The sequence below is a fragment of the Rhinatrema bivittatum genome, chromosome 6 (assembly GCF_901001135.1).
Source record: "Rhinatrema bivittatum chromosome 6, aRhiBiv1.1, whole genome shotgun sequence".
Lineage (NCBI taxonomy): Eukaryota > Metazoa > Chordata > Amphibia > Gymnophiona > Rhinatrematidae > Rhinatrema > Rhinatrema bivittatum.
The window spans coordinates 33,380,001-33,407,184 of NC_042620.1; the positions used below are offsets into that span (position 1 = coordinate 33,380,001).

The 27,184-nt window shown below is 42.5% G+C and overlaps 1 protein-coding gene across 3 annotated transcripts in view; it reads right to left on the reverse strand.

Annotated features, from left to right (window-relative positions):
• MYLK (myosin light chain kinase) overlaps positions 1-27,184 on the reverse strand; it is a 741,434-nt gene that overhangs the window by 112,007 nt on the left and 602,243 nt on the right. For all 3 annotated transcript variants that reach the window (XM_029605228.1, XM_029605226.1, XM_029605227.1), the window contains one exon: positions 25,744-25,897. In XM_029605228.1, coding sequence (XP_029461088.1) covers positions 25,744-25,897 — 154 coding nt within the window. The remainder of the gene's footprint in view (positions 1-25,743; positions 25,898-27,184) is intronic.

Sequence of the window (27,184 nt, forward strand, 5' to 3'; positions counted from 1 at the left end):
TTCCTAGTATTCCCAATCGATACGTTGTGAAGCTCTCATATTGTCATATGAGTTAACACAAGCAACCATCGGTACAGGTATTCACGGTTTAAATATAAGTCTTTTTTCATTAAAGGTTTTTCTCTTGCTAATACCACGCCCATTGTTCTTAGACACACATATACATACGAATACTGCACATAATTTTAATAAGGTAACGTAAAAATGTTATTCATTCTTCACTTATTGTTACAATATGTGTACACAACCGTGTTTTGATATATTAATTTGGATTATTATTTATATTTATATACGTTGTATCATTTATGTTTTATTTGTGTTTTAGTTGTTGACATTTTATATGTATTAACACACATCTATGTCTTTTTGTTAATGTATATGCATGTCTGTCATACATATTTTAATTAATATTGTTCTTGTAGTAGCCCCTGAGGCAGCTCCTGCGGGAACGAAACTTGGCCAGAGTCGGGCAAGTACCAATAAAGAATCCCTGCTTATACCGATCACCACCGTTTGTCCTGCTTTCCAGCATTATTGATCGGCTTCCGATTTGTTTCTTGGGAAGATGTAAAAAGCCAGAATGGGTTAAAATTCCGACCCCATTCCTACCCCCCCCCCCCCCAAAAAAAAACCCGGCGAGATGGACCCAGGGGTGCTATGGAGGCAGTGTTCTTAGCCTCTTGTTTTCGAGATGGAGGAGTCTCCATCCTCAATCAATGGTGACACCTAGTGGCTAGATTTAGGGTTCATGACTGCGGGGGTTCTGGATGGAACCCCCGTATACAGCTTCTGGCCGAGGATGTTGCTGAAAAAAGCTGGGCCAGGTGAGTTGGGGGGAAGAAAGAAGGGAAAAATCTGGTGGTAGTTGTTAATGAAGGCTCAAGTTTAATTCTTATTGAGCTTGAAGTCCAAAGGAACAGGAGGAATCTCCTGCCCCCTCACCCCAAGCAAGCAAAGAACTGGGAGACATTAAATAATTTCAGTCTTTGCCATTTCCTGGTTGTCTATATGCTATAGCAATGTACCAGCTATATGTCCTTCTAGTGTGTGTAACTATATAATATAGGAACACATAAACGTTGTACTGATATCATAACTAGATAGAGAAAGAAGGTATTTCTTCTGTAGTCGTAGGTACTGACAAATACTTGCTTGAGCCAGTAAAATAGAACACTAGCTCTAGGATCTAAATAAAAGATGGCGCTAATGCCCATTATCAGGGATCTACAATGTGAGCACATGCTCCCATAACCAAATGATCTCCAAATACCGCATGCAAAATGAATAGTGGCTGTTTGCAAGAAATACACTTTGAAACCACTGTTGCGGTCCCGGTTGCTAAGCTAGCGACCGGGTCCTTACCTTCCCTGCCCACCCTCAGAGTCACCCCGGGATCCGCTTCAGCTTAGGCCTCCCAGGCCGCGGCGTCTCCACGAGGGAGACGCTGCCGAGGCCCGATTCAGGCTCCTCCCCAGATCTGCAACGTGTGCGCATGAAGCCTGGGGTTTTAAAGGTCCAGCACCCGGAAGTGCTGGACCGCCCCCCCGATGACGTCAGACGCCGGCAGAATACTTAAGCCGGCATCTGCTCACTAATCCTTGCCTTGCAACAAGGTCTCTCCAGCCTTGGAGTGCTAGTTGCCGTTCCTGCTGCCGCTGAGCTTCCAGTTCCTGCTGCTGAGCTTCCAGTGCCTGCTGCCCTGCTCCAGTGGTGCCTGCCGCTCCTGCTTCAGGTGCTCCCCTGCTAGTCAGGTACCTGTCTTCTCTTCGGTCTCCTGACTCTTGACCTTGGACCGTCTCGTCTCACTGTGCCTGCCGCCAGCCTCGACCTTCGGACCGCTTGATGCCTCTTCTCTCCAGCACGCCCAGTCCCTGAGGTCCAGATCCCTACGGGCTCCTCCTGGGGGGGACTTCGGATCTTCAGGGTGAAGTTCCACTTGTCTAGTCAGCCAAGTACCGCCTCCCTGCCCACTTTCTTTCCTTGGAGCTACCGCTTGGCCGGCCCAAGGGTCCACCTTCCTGTCCTGAGCCATAACAGCCAATTCTAATTTTTATTTTTGTCTGGTGTTTATTCTTTCCCGCTGAAAGGATTTTTATATGATGGAAATAAAACATTTGAACTACCTAATCTAATAGGTGAATTTGGCATTTTCTGGTGAGATGAAAGTGCATTGGTATGGAAGTTATGAAACAGGTCCCCCTCCCTCCCCGGATCAACAAAGTCCATTTTTCTTATTAACCAAATTTCCTGTGACTTTTTTGTGTGCCTATTTCATATTCGCTTTAGTGTGAAAAGATGAAGAGAAAGTTGATGGAATAATAATGGTCTCGTTTTCTAGATAAAAACAACGTACCATGGGATATAGATGTCCAATGATTGCTTTTCAGGGCTTATCTCAGAATGCTAAAATTCTAGGCTCAAATACAGCGTCTCAATTCCTGTTCTCCAGGAGGCTCTGTCTGTTTCTAAACTCTGAAATAAATTTTTCAGAAAACCATATAAATAATACAACAGGAAAATGTCTCTTTTCTGAGCTTCAAGTAGTGCTGTATATACTTGAATAATATATAATAGTAACCTCATATGCAGGAAATATGGGAAAATCTGAAAATATCTACAGGTGTTTTAAGTAAGATGCACTTGAATTTGTGGTTAAATTGTTGATCTCTGAATATATTGAGGCCAATGCATTAACTCACAGAATTTCCTGCAATTTTACTACCGGTGAAGCCAAAAACATGCCCAAAAGTTTGCAAATGGGTCATCATGCACACATTTTGGGAGTTTTGAATGCATAGCTCTCTTTGTAAACATTTTTTCAGGTTAGTATATTGGTATCAATGTGTGTGACTGGAGACCGGGTGTAAACTGAATAGAAGTTATAAAGGGGATTGTGATCCATCCAGAATATTATTAAGGTTCTACCTCTAGAATGCACCTTGATTAAAACTCACTTGCTACTATAAATATAACATATTTGGCACTGGTAACTATTATTCTCCCTACAATATTAAAATAAATCCTCTACAAATCTGTAGTACTCCAGTAGGCTATCTTGTGAAAAAAAACAACCCCCAAACCCATATCTACCTTATAAATGGCCTGTGACCGACGGCCCGCAAATGCGCAGTAGAGCGCAGCTCTACTGCGCATGTGCGGGCAAGGATGTCGATCAGAAAAAAAAAATGGCGGTGGGGCCGCAGGAGCGGGAGGAGAAGCAGCGGCGCCGCCGCTGCTTCTCCTCCCCAGATCTGCCGGCAGATCTCGGGGGGGGGGGGTGTCACTCCCGCGCCCCCCCACCGAGATCTGCCGGCAGGAGCGGGAGGAGAAGTAGCGGCACCGCGCGCGCGCGGTGCCGCTACTTCTCCTCCCCAGATCTGCCGGCAGATCTCGGGGGGGTCACTGCCGCGCGCGTGGGAGTGACCCCCCCCCCGAGATCTGCCGGCAGGAGCGGGAGGAGTTAATGGAGCCGGGGTGAGGCTTGCGGGAAGTCGCGCTTACGGCGCCGGGAGGAAATGGAGGTGGGTGAAGGGAGGGAGGGAGGGAGAGGGGGACTGAGTGAGTGGGAGGGAGGGAGAGGGGGGACTGAGTGGGAGGGAGTGAGGGAGAGGGGGGACTGAGTGAGAGGAGAGGGAGGGTGGAGAGGAGTGGGTGGGGGAGGGGGGTGGTGAAGAGTGAGGGGAGAGAGAATGAGGGGGAGGTGAGAGACAGAGGGATGTAGCCCGTTTTAACGGGCTTTACGGCTTGTACTTAATTATTTGCACTAAGCTGTTGTTTAATCTATCCAGGTTTTTTTTCATGTCTGCAAAAACCACAGTCAATTGGACCATCACATTTTTATGAGTTATAGCCAAAACAATTAAAGCTTTTCCAAAGTTACCCTTCCAGTTTGGTCCAGCAATAAATACAGTCAACAGAACAAATCCCTGGCAAACTATTTGGTAAACAAGCTTTCAAAAATTTACCCGGCATAATCTCAGATGAATCTTTTCAATTGTTGCTAAAGCACGACTGCACAAAATGCACGGATGGTATCCAGTTAGCTTTTAAATCATCTCCATTTATGAGCAGAATTTGACTTGGAGCCCAGAAGCCTGCCTGGGCTACAGTACTTTCCACTGCATTAACCTGTTGCACAATTTGCCTCCCGATTCCTTTTGAAGAAGAAAAGCTTTGCACTCCAGCACAGTCAGGGACCCCGGTGCCACTGCCACTTTCTATAGTGCTGTTAGATGTCTGTAGGGCTGTACAGATGCACCTAAAAGACTGTCCATGCCACATGGAGTTTACAATCTAATCAAGACACATAGACGAGACCTAAGAGGTTTCAGGAAATGTATTTGTTACAATCAACGTGGTTAAAATCAACCAGACTATGGATTAGGAAGCTTTCAGTAATGTCACTGTTCAAAACGAAAAAGGCGCCAATATGTTCAGATCCCATTAAAAGAATTGAAACTAGTTTAAAGTACCTGGCTAGGAACGATTCCCTTTTACAAAGCCGATGGATGAAGACTTTTGAGACTGTCAAGGTTCTTTCATAAGACGACGACCTCAGGACTTAGACATGAGAAAAGTTAAAACATTCCACATCTGCTATAAAAAGCTAACGCACATACATACAAAATTATTTAAATAAAGGCTATCCTCGTGTCTGTTATCTCAAACCTCCCTGCTTACTTTCTTCACAGTCACCTCTTCTTACAAGGTCCACCTTAAGCATATTCCAAATGAATAACAAGGGATTATCTCCTCCGATTCATGGAAGGAGAAAATGGAAGCTTTGTGACGGATAACAACACACGCTCAATACTCAAAACCAGTTCTCAAGCTCCTAGTGCAAGTCAGAAACTTGCAGCTGCCTGCAAAAGCTACAGCTTATATTCAAGTCTCTTCCTTGAGAGAATAAAGGGGCTCAGAGAAAGAAGAATGTGTGCTGAGAGAAAGTGATATTGTTATGTCTTAAAACAAAATTAAGCCTGCAAAACTACTGGTAAGGCAATGATATAAGCCTAACTTTTATTTCATCTGAAATTTGTTTTTATGCTAGTCATCATATTACAGTACTATTATTAGCTTTTGGGACAGTTGTCTGCCAGATAAAGGGCAGACAGAAAGCAACAATTTAATTCCATTCCACGGGCTGTTTAGCCAGGGAAGCTATTTAATATACTGCTGGAGCCAGCTGGACCCCATCCATGCCGACAGCGCTGGCAAGAGCCTCATTTGAAATTCATCAGTGGAAGAGAAACCAAACCATAAAAGGTCATAACTATACTCCATGCTATTGCTGACAGGGCCTGGGGGTCATTGAAAACCTTTCTGCTTTCCTCGAAAAAAAAAAAAAAAGGCTTATTTTGTAAGACAAACGTGGTTTCAGTCGAAAGCATTGCTCCGCATGGATTATAATGTAGAGAGAGCATATTTTGTAGAAAACAGAGTGAGAAACATGATTTCCCCTCTCTCAGAAAACAATGTTTGGAGAAGTAATCTGCAATGAATACACCCTGCCTTGCCATTCAATAACATTTTATCAAACTATGGTTTCTGTAACATCTTCCCAACCTGAGTTTATATCAGTCTTTACACTGGAGGGATAGCAATAGCAATAAGCTTCCCATCAAGCTCTCCCTCTCATCTCTAATAAAAGGATCATGTGTATTCTTCATATTCCAGAAGAAAGTACTGGTTTGAGATATGCTTTATTTTAGTTCTCTGGGAACGTGCGTTTCCCTGCAATTTGTGCTGTTTGGGTCTAGGTTCCTTCCATCTTTGACCCCCTTCATACTCCCCATCCATAGTCAGAGAAAATCCAGAAACGAGCAGCCATGACACAACCTGACGACAGATAAAAGTTCCACTGCACCAAAACCTGCCCAGTCAGGGAGGCTGAATACTGGAACCCAGCCCTGAATGGAAAGGAGCACGAGGAGTTCACGGTTATGGAGTAGATGCTGCAAAAGGGACTTGAAAGAATTTCTATCCATACTGAGCAGACGGGAGGGAGCAGCAACCAGCCCCAGAGTCGCAGACTGCACCAAACACACCCATAATAAAGTTGTGGTGCATCTATTCTATAGCTTGTATAATTGGCACGTCAAAAATGTACAGAGCACAGAATGAGGGACAGGTTCTTTCATTTCTATTTTACCCTATAGCAGGCAGCAACCGTTGTGTCTCACTGCATTAAGTTACTTTCTGGAGGTGGCAACACTCAGCTGCCACAAGAGCTCAGGCTGAAACCAACCCACAGAATGCTTACAGAAAGGACTCAGCTGTCTAAAGCACCCTTGGGACGATAAGAAAACCCACCAATCCCAGGGTCCACAGTTTACACAGAGGACCTGTGGCATGGTGCCACATGAAGTGATTGCCACAACACTATGTGGCACGCAAGTACCTAGGAGCTTTTATTACAATAGACTTTAGACTGTCAAATATAGTTATCTTTTCTGCTTTTCTCCCCCGAGTTGTACACATGATTTCACTCAATAAAAATATAATTATAACAGACACATACGACTAGATAGGTTGCAACAGTATTAAATGAGATCATTCCCACCTCCCAAAAATACTGCATTCACATCTTACACATGTCATAATTCATATCAGTACACATCTTCTTTTAGTCGGCTAAAATAAAGGCACCAGCAAAATCAAATGCATTTTCCAAAAGAGTTAATAACCTTTTTCATGTGCTAAGCTCATGTCTTGCTTTTGGAATAGGGCTGCGAATCAGCTGTACCTGGGCTCAGATTCCATCCCAGTTCACCATGTCACAGCCAATCCAGATCAAGATTTGCTTTGGATTTTTGGAGAATAAAAAGCAATGCTCTAGAGTTTATTCCATTTTCCTATACATTTGTAGAATTAAGATTCAACAAACAGATTGTAGGTGATATCTTTCTACTGGACTAACTCAATACATCAGTGACAAGCTCTTGAAAGCTACACCTCACCTGCAACTTGTTTGTTGACCCTTATTTTTACATATTCACGTGGACTAGCATGGCAACTATAAAACTTTGCTCTATAAATCTATGAAATTCCATTTATAGTGGGTCTTAAATTAAGGCTGACGTTTGCCTGACCAAGAAGGCTACCTACTGTTCATGAATCAGCCTGATTAAGGAGAAAGGGAGTGGGCATGTAGTGTTACTATGCTCATGGACAGATGTCCTAATTGTCCATGTCCCCTGGCACAACAGCCAGAAAACCAATGAATTCTTTCAGTTATGTGAGGGTCTTCTGGTATCAATCCATACTGAGCAAAAAAAATAAAGGTTGAAGGGTTCAATGGGGATTCTAGCCAACAGTCAAGGAGTTTCTGTAATACCATCAACCTGATTCTGTGGAGGTGGATTGGGACGGGAAGAGAGCTGGGAGGGGGTATTGCTTTAGTTTTTCAGGGGGAGCGGGGAATCTCTAATTGCTGCACAAGAATCTCACGGCCATCTTAAGTCTCTGCCCCAGGGGAGCTCTGCGCTTTGAGCTGCTGACATGGTCTTATGTCCTCCTCATTAAACACAGGCGATCCCCAGTTGGGCGAAAAGTGATGCTTGGGTGGCTGGACACCTGCTCTTTATAATTCAGCTTTTGTGTCAGCTCAGCTCAGCTCAGCTCCGTACATACCTCAGGCAACGCTACCAAAGAAGGGCTACCCTGCTATTTGAAAGCTGGCTGCAAATCATGTTGTTTTCTAGGGCTATGGATGTAAAGGGTGACTTGATCCAATGTCATTTTCTTTTGAGGCGTATCTCTTTAGCTACCCTTCTTTTTCTATGCTTTTGTCAGTGCATTGTTTAATCAATACTCTTTTCTTTAAGCAAGGTCCAGTGGTGTCTTAAAGAATACGCCTTATGCTACATAGGACTGAATGAAAAGACAGAACCTAGAGAACGTTAACTCACAATAGGTTATTTCTTTTCTGTGTTTACAGTACTTTATGTTCCTTACAGAAAGAAATCTGTGAATCCACACAAGATTTTTTTGCCCTTCAGGGCTCATCGGATGCCTGCCCTCGTGTGAAATTGGTTTATAAGTGAGGGTAAATTGCTGCTATTAGCTTGCAGTTTTCATCCATAAAATCCAAACAAAACGTGTAATTTTTTTTTTTTTTATCATTTGCTCTCCTGGCAGGTTTGGTAACACCAGCGAGCTCAGATAATTAAGCATGTCATATTTATATCCCCTCTGAATGACCAAGATGCTGACATTGACATTTGTAGCAGTCCAGCAGGCTGAGGGTCCCTACCATTTCCCTAGGGTGCCTCTTAACGTCCATTTTCAGGGTTTTCCAACCTCTAAAATCAACAGCAGGAAGAGTCTGACTTCCACAAATGTTCTTTTTACTTTATTTTAAAGGTGGGGATATTAATATTTGAATTTAAAAAACCATAAGTATCCTTTAAAAAAACCCAAAAACTGAGTTAGTAGGACTCACCAACTTTCATACAAATGAAAATGTAATCAAACACTTATGTACATGTGGTCCCAGCTCTGCTACTGGATGAATCCATGGTTTGCCTGAGTGTTTAGGTTTTTATCTGTATATCTCCAAGAAATTATTTTGCCCAAGGATCTCCATAGTGCTGCAAAGCCACTGGAATCCTGCTCCTGACTCTTCTAGTCCTGGACACTTTTAGAGATGCTATAACTTTCACAACCACATAAGTGACCTCAAATAATCAATCCCTTTCTGACCTTGCATTACTTTTTTTTTTTTTTCTTTATTGAATTATACATAACTTTAGATAGGAATCAAGCCAATCTAGAATGGGTCATTAACAAATTATAAACAAAGGAAATATAGGCTAGGATAAACACAATATCCACCTAATTGCTAGGTAATTATTTAACCCTGTACAAAGAAATTTGGGAGATCCAAGGGTTACAGAGAACACACTTTTAACCATTAGGAAAAAAGAGAAAGAGAAAAAGAAAATAAAGGGAGACAGAGAATATTATACATATTATATCACCATGACAGAATTAGGAAGCACTGCCATTTATTCTGTGCGAATCAAGAAAAAACCCCACAATTGAGATGGCTCAAAGAAAACATATCGAACATTATTTTATTTATTTAAAAGTTTTTATATACCGCTCAATGGATAAATATATATCCGTCTAGGCGGTTTACACATAGTCAAAAACATACACAAATTAAAAATACAGACAATTGTTAAAAGGTTAGTTGGAGATCATGAATTTATACAAACTATTGTAGCTGAAAAGCTTGGGTAAATAGGTAAGTTTTCAGTGATTTTTTAAATTCTCTACGGTTGGAGGTCAGTCGGATATAGTCAGGCAAAGCGTTCCATATTGTTGGACCTGCAACTGAAAAAGCGCGTTTACGGATTAGAGATAGACTTACAGATTTTACATTAGGAATTTCCAATAAACATTTGTCGAAAGAGCGTAGTTGTCTGGAGGGTTTGTAAATTCGCAGTAATGAGCATAGCCAGATTGAGTCATTGTTGTAAATCAAATTGTGTATGGTAGATAGGATTTTGTATGTTATGCGGTATGATACTGGAAGCCAATGTAATTGTTGTAAAATTGGAGAGATATGTTCGTTTCGACGGATATTATATAACATACGAGCAGTTGCATTTTGAATTAATTGGAGAGAATGAATAGTTGACTGGGGTAAACCAAGGTAAAGCGCATTGCAATAATCCAGTGAAGACAAGATAAGGGTTTGTGTAATCAGGCGGAAATCATTTGGTAAAAGTAATGGTTTTAATTGCTTGAGCATGTAAATTTTATAGAAGGATTTTTTTACTATTTCAGATATATTGTTTGTCAGCGATAGTTTGGAGTCTAGAATAACCCCTAGATTTTTTGCATGTGTTTTTATGGGAATGGTTTGGTTTTCAAAGATAAATGTTGTTGGAGGTTTGTGAATTGAGTCTGGAACAGTGGATAGATAGATTAACTCTGTTTTGTTTGTGTTTAACTTTAGCCGGTTATGAGAGAGCCAGATTTTTATTGTAGACAGATATAAGTGCAATAATGAGAAGGTTTTAGACCAGGAGTCAGTGAAAGGTAAGATAAACTGAATGTCGTCAGCGTAGATTTTAAAATTTAAGTTTAGGCCGTCAAGAAGTTTACACAGAGGTATCAAGTATAGATTGAATAGAAGAGCTGATAAAGCTGATCCTTGGGGTACTCCTGTGGAAGTGGTGTACCATTGTGACGATTGATTGTTTGTCATGATTTTTTGTTGGCGATTGGATATGAATGACGTGAACCATTGTAAGGGAAGACCGGAAATGCCTATTTGAATTAGATTGGTAATAAGGATGTCGTGATTTATTGTATCAAATGCGGCGGAAATATCAATTAAAACCAGTAAGTAATTTGTGTTGGAATCAAATCCACGGATTATGGTGTCAAAGGATGATATGAGTAAGGATTTAGTACTGTGTCCTTTTCTAAAACCGTGTTGGTTAGTGTGTAAAATATTATTTTCTTCGATGTAGTCTGATATTTGATGTAGAACTACTGATTCTATAATTTTTGCTAAAGATGGTAATATAGTGATACACATTCAATACACATTTACAGGGGTATCTAATGGTAATCTGAGCACCTAACTGCCTAGCCTCCTGGCACATTCCTATAAACGTCTTCCGACGTATTTGGGTGGTTCTAGTGATATCGGGATTTATCCATATCTTCTGACTGTAGTATAATTTATCCCTATTGCGGAGAAAAAGCCTTAATATAGAGTCCCGATCAGTAGAGAAAACAAAGGTGACAAGCAAAGTTCCATGGAAATCCATTAGATCTTCCCCTGATGTTTCCAATAAAGCTGCAAGATCAACATCTCCACGGTTCTGTGACTGAGAGGCTGGAATATCAACATTTTCTTTCTTCTCAGTTGAAGAAAAATATATTTTAGTAATAGATAGAATTGCATCAGATGGAAAGTGCAAAATATCCAGTAAGTATTTTTTAAATTGATCACGTGGAGATGTTAAGTTTACATGGGGAAAATTTAACACTTTTAGAATTAAATATCTAAGGGAATTTTCCATATTCTCCATTTTTTTTAAGCCACTAGTTCTCCTTGAACCAAACCACTCTGGGTAGATTGTAGTTGAGAAACCCGAGAGTCCAAGTCATTAATCCTGGAAGTATGGGAACTAAGTAATGGTTTCATAAGTTGAATACGTTGTGTATCAGTCATAACAGAAGTTAATGTTGAAATAGATGTTTCAAGAGAAATTAAAGCACTCCACACAGCTTCTAAAGTATTAACCTGTGGTTTAAGTGTTTTCAGATTTGAAATAGCGCTTACCGCACCCTCCCGGCAGGGTTCTGGAATCCTAGAAGGAGAATGTGCCAGTTCTTCTCGCCCATCATGAATGGAGACTGAGGCACCCAGGCATAGTTGACTTAATTCTTCTACATTAGCCTGCCGCAACGCAGGCTGAAACAGCGAGCCTGCAGTGCCTCCAGACACAAGGCCCACGCCAAATGCTCCGGGGTCTGCCTCAGCGGTCACCTTCACTTCCAGCAGTAATTGTCGTGAAGGCAGACCCAGACCCCGAGCTGGGTCGTGGAATGGAGGAGAAGGAGTCATGGGAACTCCAGGGCTCAGCGATGTTTCCATGTCCAGCAGAACCGGGGTGTGCTTCTCCCTCCCAGGGATAAAATATTCAACGGGGTAAAGAAGCCCGCAATGGTAGGTTGAGTCGAGGCGGGTAAGGGGGACGCCGAGGATTCCACTCAAATCAGACCTTTCCTCTTAGTATGCGGCATCAGAGTTTAAAAAAAAACCGGCGAACAAAGAGAGCTTCAAACACCCCGTCCTCCCTTCAAGGCGCCATCTTGGATCTGCCTGACCTTGCATTTCTGTAATAAAGACAGGCGCTTCCCCAGCTGGCAAAGGGGTACCTTACTGATACCCTCTTTCCAGTGTGCAGAGTGACCCAAGATAGCTACTAATAATCATTCCCTGCTTTTCAAATCTTTCATTCATTAAGGAACCCCATCCAGCACCTGACCAGATTCTTACATAACAATGACATATCACTCTCCGGTGGATATTTAATATGATTTACTGAGCCTTTGCCAACTGGAACTTGAAAAGTCTAATCCTTGCTGTACCTAGCGTGTCTCAGTCCTTTCCTCATTCCTTCTGATTTCTTGTATACCACGATGAGGATCTTATCAAGAGGGAAAGTAAAATTATCCAGGAGGTGGGATTTGTGCCGTCACTTACATTCTTTCGAGAGCCCTTGCTTTATCCACGCCCAGTTCAGCACTTTGCTGACCTACCCACAAATGATCTTTGCAGTAATGTGCTAACAATATTTTATGACAGGGTTCTCATCTCCTCTCCGAGATGCTCTTTGTTTCGTAAAATAATTTTTAACAAGGGGCTCCCAGGAATGTCGCTGGACACTTATAAGCTGCCTTACTGTGGACAGAAAGCTAAGAGTTCAAAGCAAACACACAAAAAAGGACAGCGTCTTTGTTTTAGTTTCTTGAGCCAGCAGATTAAGTGTTGCATCCATCCAACCGTACAAACCTTTCAAAACTGAGTCTGGTTTAAAGGCACAGTTCAAAGACATTAATTGAATTTGCAGCAGGGGGGAGGGGGGGAGGGAGAATATAATTCAATGCTGGGAGTCTTTCCAGAAGTTAATTTTTCCATTGCCAAGAATGGAGAAAACAGTCCTTGAACATTCAAAGTCCTTAAATGTCAGAACCTTGTGCCGTTTGACAATGCTCATAACAGTATCTGAGCCCGAGTGCTTCACGCCGAGTTCAAGTCTCAGCCTGTGCCTGCTCCTGCACAAAGCATTTCACAATAATCGAAAAATAGATCTTCACACTTTTGTACAATTGGAAAAAAAAACCCGAAAGAAATGCAAACGTGGACTATCCAGGTACAGGAGTCCTTTGTGAAAGACTTCCACCCCATCACCAACTTCAGTTAAAAACCTCCACCTTATATATTTTGCTTTTCTATTCATCATTTCTTTACTATACTCACACACAATAGTAGGATGGATATGACTGCTGTTCTTTGCAGCACAAGAGGCAATGAGTGGCCTCCTCATTACTGTCATACTGTTACGCCCGTTAGTCATAGATGGATGCAACCTCTCATGCTCACCTCTTTTTTTCCTGCACCGTCAATCCTAGGAAGAGTGGCGGCCTCCGCCAGCCAACGCCAACCTCCCCGGCATCCCCAGGACAGCGTGGGCGCTGTCGACCGCCATCTTGTTTCCGGAATCACCTAAGATGCGCACATGCGCGCGTAAGGGCCTCCTTTGTACACGTCATGGCGGGAACTTCGGAGGCGTCCCCTCCGGATGACATCAACTCGCTGCTGTACTTAAGCTAACCGGCCCGTTGCTTCTATTAGTTAGCAAGGAGTTCCCTCATTGCTGAATCCGCTCCATTCTTCAACTTCAGTTCCAGATTCTCTCTTGGTGTGTGGACACTCTGGGTACCCGCTCCTCGGGGTCCCTTCCGTGTTCCTGGCTATCCGCTCCTCGGAGGGCCTTCCTGCCTTTGACTTCTACCTGTCCCGCTTTTCGGAACACTTTCCTGGAACTACCTCTTGTGAGTACATTCTACAGACTTTAACGATACCAACTTACTGAAGCTTCTCTACGGTGTACCCCGGGCTCTGGCCACTACCGTCCCTCTTCAGTAAAAGTTGTTCCTGTATACCCTGTGTTGCAGGGTAGTGCATTTCTACCTATGAGATCCACTTCCATGCTCCTGCACCTTTGTCTACCTCACTAGCACCATCTTCAGTACATACATCCTCGGCATACCCCGCTCTGCGGGCCACTACCAGATCTGCATTTCTGAGGTAATCTCTAATCATCTACAGGGACTTCCTGGCGTATCCCGCTCTGCGGGCCACTACTGGATCTGCACTTCTGAGGTAACCTCTACTTGTCCGAAGGGACTTCCTGGTATACCCCGCGCTGCAGGCCACTACCGGACCTTCACTTCAGTGACATCACACTGGGTACCCCATTGCTCAGAACTGTATTTATTTACATCTCCCACTCTGCGGGCTCTGCCTTCCTTCCTTCATAATAAAGTCTCTGCCTAACAGCTGTGTCCTCTGCTGCTGAGACCGCGCCTGCTGACGGTGAGGCCCACAGGGCTCCTCCCTGTGGGTGGAGACACCTCTCACCTCAGCCCAGGGTTCACATCCATACAAAAACATAACACAAACCTATGCTAGTTGGTAGAATGTACCTGTTATGTTCAGCACAGTTTGCAGACAAGTTTCTGTGGATGTAGGGATAAAGTAGCTTGGTAGTCCACTTGCATACTCATGCTGAAGATCAAACACCACAGGGAACACCAGACCGAAAACTCCATGGGGGAGCAATTTTCGGAACCGCTGAATCAATGACCTTATGATCAGGATAATAGAAGGAAAATTTAAAACATTCCAGGAATGCAAGACTTTTGAAGTCAAAATAATCAGACCCTTTGGAAGTGACAAAAGAGGGCTCAGCAAGGACAGAGGTTTCCTATCACATTATGAACCATAAAATTACGTTGCCTGTCACCTTCGGATTAGCCATCAAACCTCCCTTTCCCCTATTAATGTCATGAGTTTTATGATCCACTTATTGCAATTATACTCCTTTATATTTCCTGGTAAATGTCAAAAGGGCCACACGCATAAAACAGAGGGGGGGGGCTATGTGTGTTATGCGTGTGGCTGGGCCTTGTGCGCACCACACGCGTTTTCGGAAGGGCCCAGCCACGCACATAAACCCCGTTACTCGCTGAAGTGCCGGGCCTCTCCAAAGGGGCAGGCCAGTGAGCGTGGTCTGGGTGGGGAGGGGCGGGCCGGGACAGCACCATTAGCCGCTGTCCCAGAAAAGCGTGTGCCGGCAGCCGGCCGGCGCGCAGAATCTGCTGCTGCTCCAAGGTAAGAAATAAAAACAAATCTAGAGTTAGGTAAGGGGTAGGGGTCAGGGAGGTGGGAAGGTTAAATAGGGTTATGGGTGACTGGGGAAGCCCTACTTGCATTGCCGCACGTTGCTCTGTAAAATCCCCCCCCCCCCCCTCCCCGCACGTGCAAGTTGTGGGCCGCTCGCACGTACGAATGCGGATTTCAAAGTCTGATGCGCATGAGTGCGTGGTCATTGGATTTTATAACATTGCGTGCCAGGAACCGCGCACACATGGACACACGAGTGCTGCTTTTAAAATTGACCCCTTTATCATTAGAATTCCAATTTCGCATTGATCTGTTTTCCATACAGATCTCTTCATTTTTGTTTGTTTGCCCTTTTATTTATAACCCCTCTCTCTCTCTCTCTCTATATATATATATACAGTTTCGATTTGTTAAGCTTTACTTCTGAGAATGTATGGGTGATCCTTGGAGGCGCTGGGCAGCTTGCGGGTGGATCAGTGTAAAGCCACAGAATTTCCTGTAGGCGTTCATGAACTCACCATGGGAAGCTACAAATTTTCAAAAATCCTCACTGTATTTAGCAGCAGCGACCCCTTTTTATTCTTTTTTATATCCCTGCCATGCAGACATGTCATAGAAAGGAGCACTACCAGGAAAAGCAATAAAGAGTGTTCCAACTTGGATCCTCAACATGTGAACATCTTCAGAAATTGTAATGTGTGCTAAGCTGAAGGAATGAATTTGGAGCACAGGCCAAAGTCAGTGACTTCACTTTTAAAACAAAAACTGCAGTCTGATGATAGGGAAGCAGATCACAGAGCGCATATTGCCTTGTTATAAACAGCTAACAAAAACAAAGATGATATGTGGCAACAGCTCTCTATATCCACAGAGAAGCCCATTAGCTGTTTACTTCCACCAAACCAACTTCAAGTGAAACTACAGAGAGATTCCTCTGACAACCTATGGAGGGAAAGAGAGAGAAGATCTTCAAGAAGCAATCAGAGACAAAGAAAATGTGGCAGAAAGGTAAAGAAGTAGGCCAGAAGTTACACTGACCACCATCTCTTTTTAAACTCAGGGACCCCCTTCCTCTATCCCAGCTCTTTAATAACTTGGGGCAGGGGTAGGGGAAGGCGACCCCTAGGACTGAACTGCCCTGGGCCTCAAATCCTGCGAGGATCAGGCCTGCCCCGGGAAACATTACAGATTGGGAACTTAACTGTCATAGATTATGTAAGAGCTTTCATAAATAAAGATGCTCTTGGTCTCATTATACATAAACGCCAATTTCATGAGCTAATTTTATGAGGAGGAAGTCCACTGATGTTAGAAGACTTGAGAAATTTTGTTGGATGCAAAGGCTGATGATCCAATATTTAATTTCTTTTGTATGCTTTTTTTTAGGTTTTTGACAATTTTGGGCTAGATACATTTATCCGTGTCATTTTTTAGTGCTTTTTTCTTTAAAAAAAAAATAAATCACATGTATTCACAGTCTGTGTGCACGTCATCTTCCAAACCATTGAACCTACAGCAACTACATGTTCAGGATAGGTATATCTATTCAAAAGCCAGAAACCAGAATAATGTTGTCCCTTAAAATTTATGGATCTAGTAAAAATGGAAAAACAAAACACTTTTTCTTGAAGGACTGCCAGCAGTCCTTCAAGAAAAAACTGAAAACATGGCTATTCAGCCTAGCATTTCCCTGACTGCTCACAGTCTACTTCCCTTGGCAACTATGATTTGTTTGCTCTTATGGTATAAAACCACCCTCTAACCCTCCTTTTTAAATCCACCATTTTTTTGGACCCTCTGTTTCCCCTTCCATTCATCCCTGCGTCCTCCTTCTGCTTATCCTCCCATTGCACTTTAGCCCAATTTCATTCGATGCATTCATCTGTTAGTTAATATTTTAATGTTAATTTTCATTGGCCTTTTGCAAGGCATCTGCATATGTTGAATACTTCAATTACCATGTTATTTTAATGTTCTTATATGTTCTTTGTTATATGTAATGCTCTCAAACAAGTTTAATTGTTCAATGTAAACCGATTTGATTTGCATCCAATGCAAGAAGATCGGTATACAAAAAAACAAAAACAAAAAATAAATAAATTACGAGGTACATTTTCAAAAGATGCACACATAAAAAAATAACAGTGCACACGCAAAAGGGCGCATAAGCTATTTTCAAAACTGCAGCACATGCGTGTAAATCAGAGTCCATGACTAACTTTGTGCATGTAAAAAAAAAAGGGTCGTGCCAAGGCTGGGTCAACATTTACATACATAAGTTGCAATTTTAAAACCTGCCAAATTGACGCATGTAAGTCTTTTATTTGCTTATATTTACTCCTGCTCAATTTCTGGTGCAAGTCATCATATGTTACGGTCCCGGGCCGTGCCCCGGGACCTGCACTCACCTAGCGGCCAGGCCGGGCCGTGGGGACCCTTCCCCGGCCGTTGAGGCCCAAAACCCAGCCTGCTGTGGCGTCCCCTCCGCGACGGAGACACTGTCGACCTCCCGTCGCTGGCCCTGCCCCCTAGGCGTGCGCGCGCACCGGGGCTCCGGATTTAAAGGGGCCAGCGCGGAAAATGGAGGACAGCCCCAATGATGACGTCAGACGCTGCCAGGTTATTTAAACCCTGCAGCCACCTCTAGACCTCGCCTTGCAACGAGGTTCGCTCTTCGGAGTTGCTAGTTGCTGTCCCAGGACTCCCGTCTATCTTGACTTCGGACTTCTGGCTTCTGACCCTGCTTCGTCCATTGGCTCCGACTTCAGCTCCCTTGTCGTCTACAGGTATCCAGTTCTTGCTTGCCCGGAGGATTCTCCTAAGTCCCAGCGGCTCGGGCTCCTCCCGGGGGAGCCGCGAGCTTCCAAGGGTGAAGACTCTTCTGGCCTCCGGGGCCCAACCTCTCCCATCGACCATCTCTTCAGCCGCTTCCTTGATCCTTGGTCGCATAGGGTCACACCTAAGTCCAAGAGGCCCGGGTCCCTATGGGCTCCTCCTGGGGGTACCTCGGGCTTCCAGTGGTGAAGCCTTCTTCGGAACACCTCTTCAGCGCCGCCTCCCGGCTGCGACGACTACTGTGGGTCCCCACAGTGCAACACCAGCAGTCTCAGCCGGCCCAAGGGTCCACTCCCCTAACATCGTAAACATCTTAAAATAAAAAAATAACTGGGTCTGGGTGAAATGGGGGGGGGAGGGAAATTTAGAATGAAGAGCCAGGAGGCTTTTTACAAGCTGCAGCTGGACTAGGCAAACTGGTAAACTAATTTGTAAAACTGGTAAGTTCATTGCCGCGCACATGTTATAAAATACCCTGACTTGCACAAGTAAAAGCCAGTTTACGGGGTATATGCGCCTAAACAACGCACGTAAAATCTACTCACATATCCCTTTAACATGTGAAGTACAAATACATGGGTATATCACTTGCGCACACTTATCCGGCTAAATTATGACTTTTCTGGCTAAGTAGTGCTTTTGTCGCCACTTAGAAAAATTTAAACTTATCTGGATAAGTGCGGCACTTACCTAGGCATATTTCGATTTATCTTGCTATGTAGCGGGAGGTCTACTTAGCCAGATGAGTTTGAAAAGTGCTACTTCTCTGTGCCACTACTTAGCCAGATAAACTGTCATTTATCCAGATAATTCTGAACTTGCGTGGGTCGTAGTTTTTACATATGTGCGCATTTCTGCGTGCATATGTACTTGTATTTTATAAGCTGCGCATATCATATGTGTGCAGGCTATAAAATACAGTAGTAAACTACCATGCACCCATATACGCATGCATGTTGGTGCATGTGAGCAGTTTTGAAAGTTATCCTCCCTGTGATTATATTCTCTCTTTTATGTGACAAAGATTGCCAATGCAGTGAGTAAACTGTTGGAACTATGTAATATAATGAAGGGAATACTACAAAAGTTGCCATATGCTAGTGAAATAAATCTTACAGCAGAAGATTTGGCCTCCTATTTTCGAACTAAAGTGGAATCAGTAGGGAAATCTCTAGCATCCGCTAGCTTTGGATGCTAGCGGAACAGAAATGGAGGCGGGGTTAAATACCCCAATTCTTTGGTCAGTGTTTCGTTTATTAACTAAACCTCAACTTAATGAGGCATTATCAGGGGGTAACGATCTCAAGCTGTACTTCAGACCCCTGGCCCATTTTTGATAGTAAAGAATTCCCTGACATCATTCGCTGATATTTTCATGAACATTGTCAATTTGTCTTTAACAGAGGGGGTGGTACCCCAAGAGTGGGAAAAGGCATTAACCCATCCAGTTCAAAAAGATAAGACTTATCTCTTCAAATGCGCTCTCAACATCAATGATGCCACCTAAACTTATGTTTCACCTAAATATTGTTTATATTTTATTTTTGTTTTCCCTTCCTCTCTCTCAGCTTTTATGAATAAGTTTTCATTTTTATATTGTTTTTAAAATGTCCTTATTCTGTGCTACCTGTGAATCTATTATGTATCTTGCATTGTAAACCGTTTCGATTACACCTTATTATAAAAAATGGTATATAAAACATTTTAAATAAATAAGTAATCTCTAATTATAAACCAATTTCCAAGCTGTATTTTCGATGAGTAAAATTGCTGAGAAGCGGGTCTTAACCAAGTTAGTAGATTTCTTGGAAGCGCAAGATGTATTAGATAACGAGCAGTTTGGTTTTACAAAGGGAATAGAACAGAGGTGCTGCTGTTGGACAGGCGTCGGACGGGTATACCAGTACAATTAGATGTCGCTTCAGCATTTGACACTATCTCACACAGGATGTCATTGGAGAGACTTCAAGCAATCGGGAAAAGTGCTTGAATGGTTTTTATGTCCTTTTTAAGGAATATAACCCAAAAGATGGAGCTTTGGAGATCAGGATCTGATTGGTAGGATTATACCTACAAGAGTATCACAGGGGTCGGCCCTGTCGGCTGCTCTTTTTTATGTGTTTTTACAGCCTTTAGGAGAATTAATGAGAAGCATGGGATTGGTGCACAAAATAGGGGCAATTTTTCATCCCTTGCTCAAGACCTGGTGTATTTCCAGAGCAGTGTTTTTTAAATTGCTATATAGTTATTAAGGACTGGTTTGTCAGTAATCAATTAGTGTTAAATGAAAATAAAACTAGTATTTTGTTGCTAGGACAATCGGGACAACCTGATGATCTAGCAAGAGCTGTAGGAATGCAGAACATTTGTATCTTGGATGAAGTAAAAAACCTGGGAGTAACAGTAGATGGAAAACTTTCCCTTAAAAGCCAGTAAGAAATGTTGTTTAGACAGTCTTTTATAAATTACATGTAGTAAAATCATTGCAAATTATTTAGATCCGATGGATTTAGTAAGGCCGATTACTGTAATTCGCTATATATGGGGATGCCAGAATATCTCTTGTATGCGAGGATGATATATATTCTAAAATGGGGTGAGAGCATGAAGATTCAGAAGAAAGAATTGTGCTGGCTCCCCCTTGCACAAAGGTCACAATTTAAATGGCTCTCTTTGGTACATAAAGCAATATAATGAAGAAGAATTTCTAAATACATACTAGGGCGTGCTTTACGTTCTCAAACCCAAGAGCTATTATGTGTTCCTTCCAATAAAAAGAGTGCAGGCTTCAACAGACTCAGCTGCATGCCTTCTCAATAATAGGGGCAGTACAGTGGAAATAGTATGCTCTGGAACTGAGGACAGAAACAAATTACAAAGAAGTTTGCAAGAAGTTGAAAACCTATTTATTTGTTCAGGCAAACTCAGAGTAACCTGTATGGTACCAGAAGGGGGAAAGGTGGTTATTGAAGTGAAGATGCATAGTACAATATTTGATATGAGTAATTGTTGTTTTATTTCACGATGTGATGTATTGATTTGCTTTTACTTCTGTTTTTATTATGTATGTAAATGTATGTTATCCACATTGAACAAATAATGTATTGTAGAATATAAAAATTTTAAATAAAAATAAATAAATCTCCCCAACCATTCAATCTATAACAACCAAAATGTCAGGATAGGTACATATATATTAAAGGTAGGATCTAAAATAATGTTTTACCATAAAACTTCTGGATCTAGCTGAAAATTGAAAAATGACCTCATACGAACTCCTCTGCAATTCTGTTCAGTCTAAGGCCAGATCCAGATGTTTTATGGGAAAACATGTAATATATGGGAACATGTAATATATGGGAAAACATTTTATATATGTAACCCCAGGTCCAATTCCTCTCCTTACTTAGGGAAACAGCTGGGACCTGAAGGGACTATCAAACACACTATGGAGCTCCTAGGGGGTCTTCTAACAGGGTGAATAGCAAGCTTTCAAGGCCCTTAGGCTTCTTCCTTGGGATGGGAGAGCAGAGGTCAGAATAATTTTGTTAACAATCTGCATACATTTCAAATCAACTGCATACCTATTTTGCACCAGTTGACAAAGTGAATTTACGTGCACAAGTTCACTTTCGGGTCGATACAGTAAAGTCCGCAGGAGAGCGGAAGAACGCCCACTCTCCCGGCGCGCGCACAGGCCACTCTCCTGTACGCGCGATTCACTATGCAAATTAGGCCCAGCTGTAAAAACAGGCAAAAGGAGGTGCTAGGGACACTAGCGCGTCCCTAGCGCCTCCTTTTGGACCGGAGTGGCGGCTGTCAGCGGGTTTAACAGCCGACGCTCAATTTTGCCGGCGTCGGTTCTCGAGCCCGCTGACAGCCACAGGTTCAGAAACTGGACGCCGGCAAAATTGAGCGTCCAGTTTTCGACCCATGAGCCGCGGGCCGACTTCAAATTTTTTTTTTAAACTTTTGGTAACTTTCGGGACCTCCAACTTAATATCACCATGATATTAAATCGGAGGGTGCACAGAAAAGCAGTTTTTACTGCTTTTCTGTGCACTTTCCCGGTGCCCGAAGAAATTAGCGCCTACCTTTGGGTAGGCGCTAATTTCTGAAAGCAAAATGTGCGGCTTGGCTGCACATTTTGTTTTCTGAATTGCGCAGGAATACCTAATAGGGCCATCAACATGCATTTGCATGCTGCGGGCGCTATTAGGTTCGGGGGGTTGGACGCGCGTTTTTGGCCCCTTACTGAATAAGGGGTAACGCTAGCGCATCAAAAAACTGTATCGGCCCGTTTGATAATTATGACACCGAAACTACCCACACGCAATTGCACCTGCTAATGTGTATGTAGACATGGGGCATTTCTGTAGATTAAAAACAGTTTTAGCCATGGAAATGCCTTTGAAAATTTCCCTCTGAATGTCTTATATAATTCCCAGTATATATCACACAGCCGCACAAGTGAGTGTCATTTCACAAATACAATTTACAGAGGTACTTGGGAAAGGTGGCTCACCCGGAAGATGGTACACTTTCTTCTAGTGCAAGCCATGCAGAAAAGAAAAAAAGAAAAAATATCCACACTGTCAATGTTTTTACAGTCACAGAATCTGCAGACTGGGGGTTTTCTCCTTTCTCACCCTTGGCAGGGTACACTTTAGAGATGCTCCCACCACTGGAACTTATCCTGTGTTAGTGCCTGAGTAAGGTTGCAAACTTTCGTCTTCAATCAGGAACTTGTTACTTCTCCTGTATATAAGTAAAATTCCCTCTCCAAAATCTTGACTCCTCCTCCTCTTGGGTAGCCTTTGCTTCTACGTCTTGGTGCAGAAACCTTTCTGGACAGGTTCCTAATATCCAGAAAGTAAATCCACTTCTTTTTTTATAACTCTTTATTTGCATGTAAAAATATATTCCAAGAAATGCTTCTTGTAAAATAGTAACAGAAAGTATAGCAAACACAACACAAGAAAAACAGATCTAGATTAATAAATCTAAAGTCCACCATTAGAGGAGGGAGGACAACCAATCAGAAGGGAACAAACGAACATAACGCCATCCAAGGAAACCGAAGCTCCAGAAATGACTTCTTATTGCGTCAAAAAGGAAGTTATCAGGGGACCCTTAATATTACTCAGATACCTTCAATCTCCAGATGTAGGATGAGGGCCGGATCCCACAGATGATTTGTCATGCAAGAAAAAGATTTCTGAGTGGGTTCATGAAAACACATACTTGACCAAACATTTACAAAGATATTTCAGAAGAAGCGCAGCGCCAATCTGCACCACTCTCCGACACAATAAGTAGGAACTGTGTCTCCTCTTCTTTTTGGGAAATGACAGGAGTCGGGTGGCACCTTATAGACTTAAACCATGTCATTGAGGCATGAGCTTTCGAGGACAGGGTCCACTTCGTCGGCTCTTCTTTTGTGTGGCTTTCGCCACATCAGGAAATATTCTAACCTTCGTTTTCTCAAACAAGCCATTCTTGGGTGTGAGAAAACAACCTCCATATGCAATCATGCTCAGGTTCAAGCACAAAATTCACAATCAGCATTGCAGGAGTAATGGAAATTTCTCCAGAGCTCTCTAAAAAAAAAGCTGTGAGATCTAAACTGTCAGATGATAGCAGATAAATCAATTGTTTCCTCACGTCTGGCCTTTCTCGTAGATAAAGGTATATTTTTAAAAACCCTAGCCAAAGTGGTAATCGTTTCTAGGAAAATGTTCTACACTTCACGCAAATATCTTTTGAACATTTCCTCTGCAGAGATTTTTTCAGACTTAGGTAAATTAATCAAGTGAAGATTTATGTTTTTAAGTATTTTCAAAGTTCTCCAACTTGTTATGAAGCGCTATATTATCCTTCATCAGTATATTATCCTCCCACTGAACTTTATTTACAGTTTATTTATTTTAAAGCATTTCTTTCCTGCTCGCTGCTGTGATCGCAGTGGTTCACATAAGTAAACATACATGGGGTAGTTTTTCAAAGGGCTGTGCGTGTATTTCCCAGGCTTTACGCTCATGGCCAGGCCTTGCGCGCGCCTGGCGCATTTTCTAAGGCGCCCGGCTACGCACGTAAACCCCGGTACACGCATAAGTACCAGGCCTCTTTGAAGGGAGGGGCCGGGACAGCGCCATTGATCGCTATTCCGGAGCTATGCCAGCTGCCGGCGCACGCAATTTACTTCAGATCGGGCCCTGAAGTAAGTATAAAAACACAAAATAAAACAGATAGGTAGGGTTTAAGGGTGGGGAGGAGGGGGTATGGAAGCTCCCTCCCAGTCCGCTCCTTAACTGGGGGGACTGGGAGGGAACTGGGGAAGGCCAAAATGCGTTGCCGCGCAAAGTTTGCAGAAATACTCCCCCCTTGCGTGCGCTACCCGCACATAAGCACGTGGATTATAAAATCCATTGCGTGTGTGCGCACGGCCCATGTATTTTATAACATGCGCACGCTAGCGCGTGCATGTTATAAAATAACATGCACACATAGTGTATGAAATAAGACAAAATAAAATAGACAGTATTACTCAACAACTTTCAATCTATGGTTACAGTCAGCCTGTACAGTCTCTCTCTTCTAAGGACCCAAACTGAGCAGAAAATTGATCAAAAAGTCTTTCCCAAATAAGGCTGAAAGAAATTATTTACTAAATTTCCTTTCATCTGGAAGGCCTAATAGTGAAATCCTTTTAGTTTCTACATTGAGCACCTGATTGCTAGATCCCCGAAAGATGTTGCGTGTCAGTGTGTAGCTCCTGGGTATCATAACTAAAACTTCATGTCTTAATGTTTATGATTCAGGGAACATGTGCTATTGACTTATTGCCCTCATTACTCTGTGTGCTGGGACAGGACAAAACTATATAAAAAAAAAAAATAACAGCTGGTTTAATTGGGTGCTCAACTCTAGACCTCAAAGGCCAAAATGGTTCTGGTTTTCAGGATAAACCTCCTATCCAAATTAGCCTTATTCTTAGAGCATGGCTCTGCAAATATATCTGATGAATTATTCAGTGAGGATTTCCTGATAAACCGGGCTTGCCAGCAGCTCTCACTGGGAATACCTGCTTCAAACAGACTTATTCATTAGGGGACGAACACATGCCATTTTACTAGGTCCCTCACAACAGACTGGATATGAAATGAGGCTTACGGTAGTTGATAAAGCCTTCTGAATTTTCCCTCCTGTCTTAGAACTCTTAATTTCGACTGGCAATGATATCTAGTGTGCTGTTTTCCATTCCGCACCTTCCCCATACATGTTTTATTTTTATTTGTGAGATAGAAAAAGAGTGACCATCATTACATGCCTTGCCCTAAGCTTAGCCTGATATAATTTCAATCTGAGTACTCAAGCCCAAAGACACTCAATCCTATCTAATCACAATTCAACAAAATGTGAGCCAGATGCACTGTTCCTGCCTCCTGCAATGAATCCCCCATGGGAAATATGCACTAACCTCTGAGCCCTTAATAAAAAAAAAAAACCTGACTCCATACAATGGTGGTGAGAGTCAATAAACCACATTCATTCACTGCTGGACATATCTATACTGAATCCAGCCCTCTGCAAGTTTAGTTTTATTTCTTATACTGCTTTTCCAAAGCCAATCAAAGTGGCAAAATCCATACACCAAGTCATTTTTCTACCTCTCAGTTTCACTATATATGTCATTGGTTCTGAATGTCAGTCTCTGAGTGCCTCTTACTTATTTGGTTTTTGGAATATCAACAATATTTATGTGATCTACTCGCAAACAATGGGGGCAATGCAGCAAAGATGTTCTCCGGTGCAGATATTGTTCCGCTTTTCTCCCCAGATACCTTTGCTGCTAAATCTTGAGCAAGGTTTGCACTGGCGCACGTCTTCCATGCACCTCTGCTCCTTTGCTACAATTGGCATTGCCCCTGGCCGCTTCCTTGCTTTTAGAATTCGGGCGCACTTACCAAACACTGTGAGGTTGACTTGCGCTTGCCTGTTGCCTAATTTGTTTTCCACAACAAAAGTATAGCAGCCACAGTGCTCCTGCCTTGCCGAGGTAATGGTTAGCTTGCTGCTGTTCTCTGTGTTCTCTATTTTAATGTAGTCGTTTTCTTTAATCTGAAAAACCAAAAACAGAGTCATTAATATAAGGCACCTCATGTGATTAAGGTAATGTATGTTCATGAAAAGAACTATTGAGGTGAGATGTTTAAAATAGTCCTGTTTGGTTTAGAAACATCCTGCTATAATGGCTCTTGTTACATCACTTAACAAAGTTATAAATGACCATCATATAATGTCTCCAGTGCAAATGGCTATTTGGTAAAGCCTTTTAAAGCACAGGGACCTGGTATTTATAACCCGATTTTGTTATGTTATAACAAAAAATGACCAATGATTAAGCTGGATATTGTGCTTTAAGGCTTTATCAAAAGAGCCATCTGCACCATAAATACCAGGTCCCTGTGCTTTAAAAGGCTTTACCAAATAGCCATTTGCACCTGACTCTCATCACCATAGTATGGAGTCAGGTTTTTTTTTTATTAAGGGCTCAGAGGTTAGTGCATATTTCCCATGGGGGATTCATTGCACGAGGCAGGAACAGTGCATCTGGCTCAGATTTTGTTGAATCATGATTAGATAGGATTGAGTGTCTTTGGGCTTGAGTACTCAGATTGAAATTATATCAGGCTAAGCCTAGGGCAAGGCATGTAATGATGGTCATTTATAACTTCATTAAGTGATGTAACAAGAGCCATTATAGTAGAATACTTTCTCTATTGTTGAATTCCAGATTTCTGCTTTCTTTTGGGTTTCAATATTACTGGTTTAGAAACATAGCATATGGTGCAGTGCCACAGATCCTAGTATATCTCTGGCTTTCCCTACACTTCACTGCAATTAGGGATCTACTATGCTTGCCCTAGGCTTTCCTGAATTCTGCCACTGTTTTAGCCTGGAAAACTGCTCTGTGCATCCACCACCCCTTTCGTAAAGAAATATTTTCTGACGCTGTTCCTGAGTTTACGTAGAGCCTCATATCATTGCCTCTTGTTCTAGAACTTTCCACTGAAAAAAGGTTTTCTTCTTGAGCATTACTTATAGCTTTGAGGTATTTAAATATCTCTATCATACTGCAGTATAGGGTACACATACAGTATTTGGGTCCATAAGTATCTCATGACTTTTAATATAGACCCTGCTCCATTTTGGTAGTCCTTTTCTGGAATGACTCCATCCTTTCTATATCCTCTTGGAGGGATGGTCTCTACAGATAAGCACAGTAATCCAGGCGAGGTTGCACAAATGACTTGCAATTGGCATTCCCTGTATGTACTAAGCACAGTAATCCAGGTGAGGTCGCACAAATGACTTGTAATTGGCATTATAGTTTCCTTTTTTCTA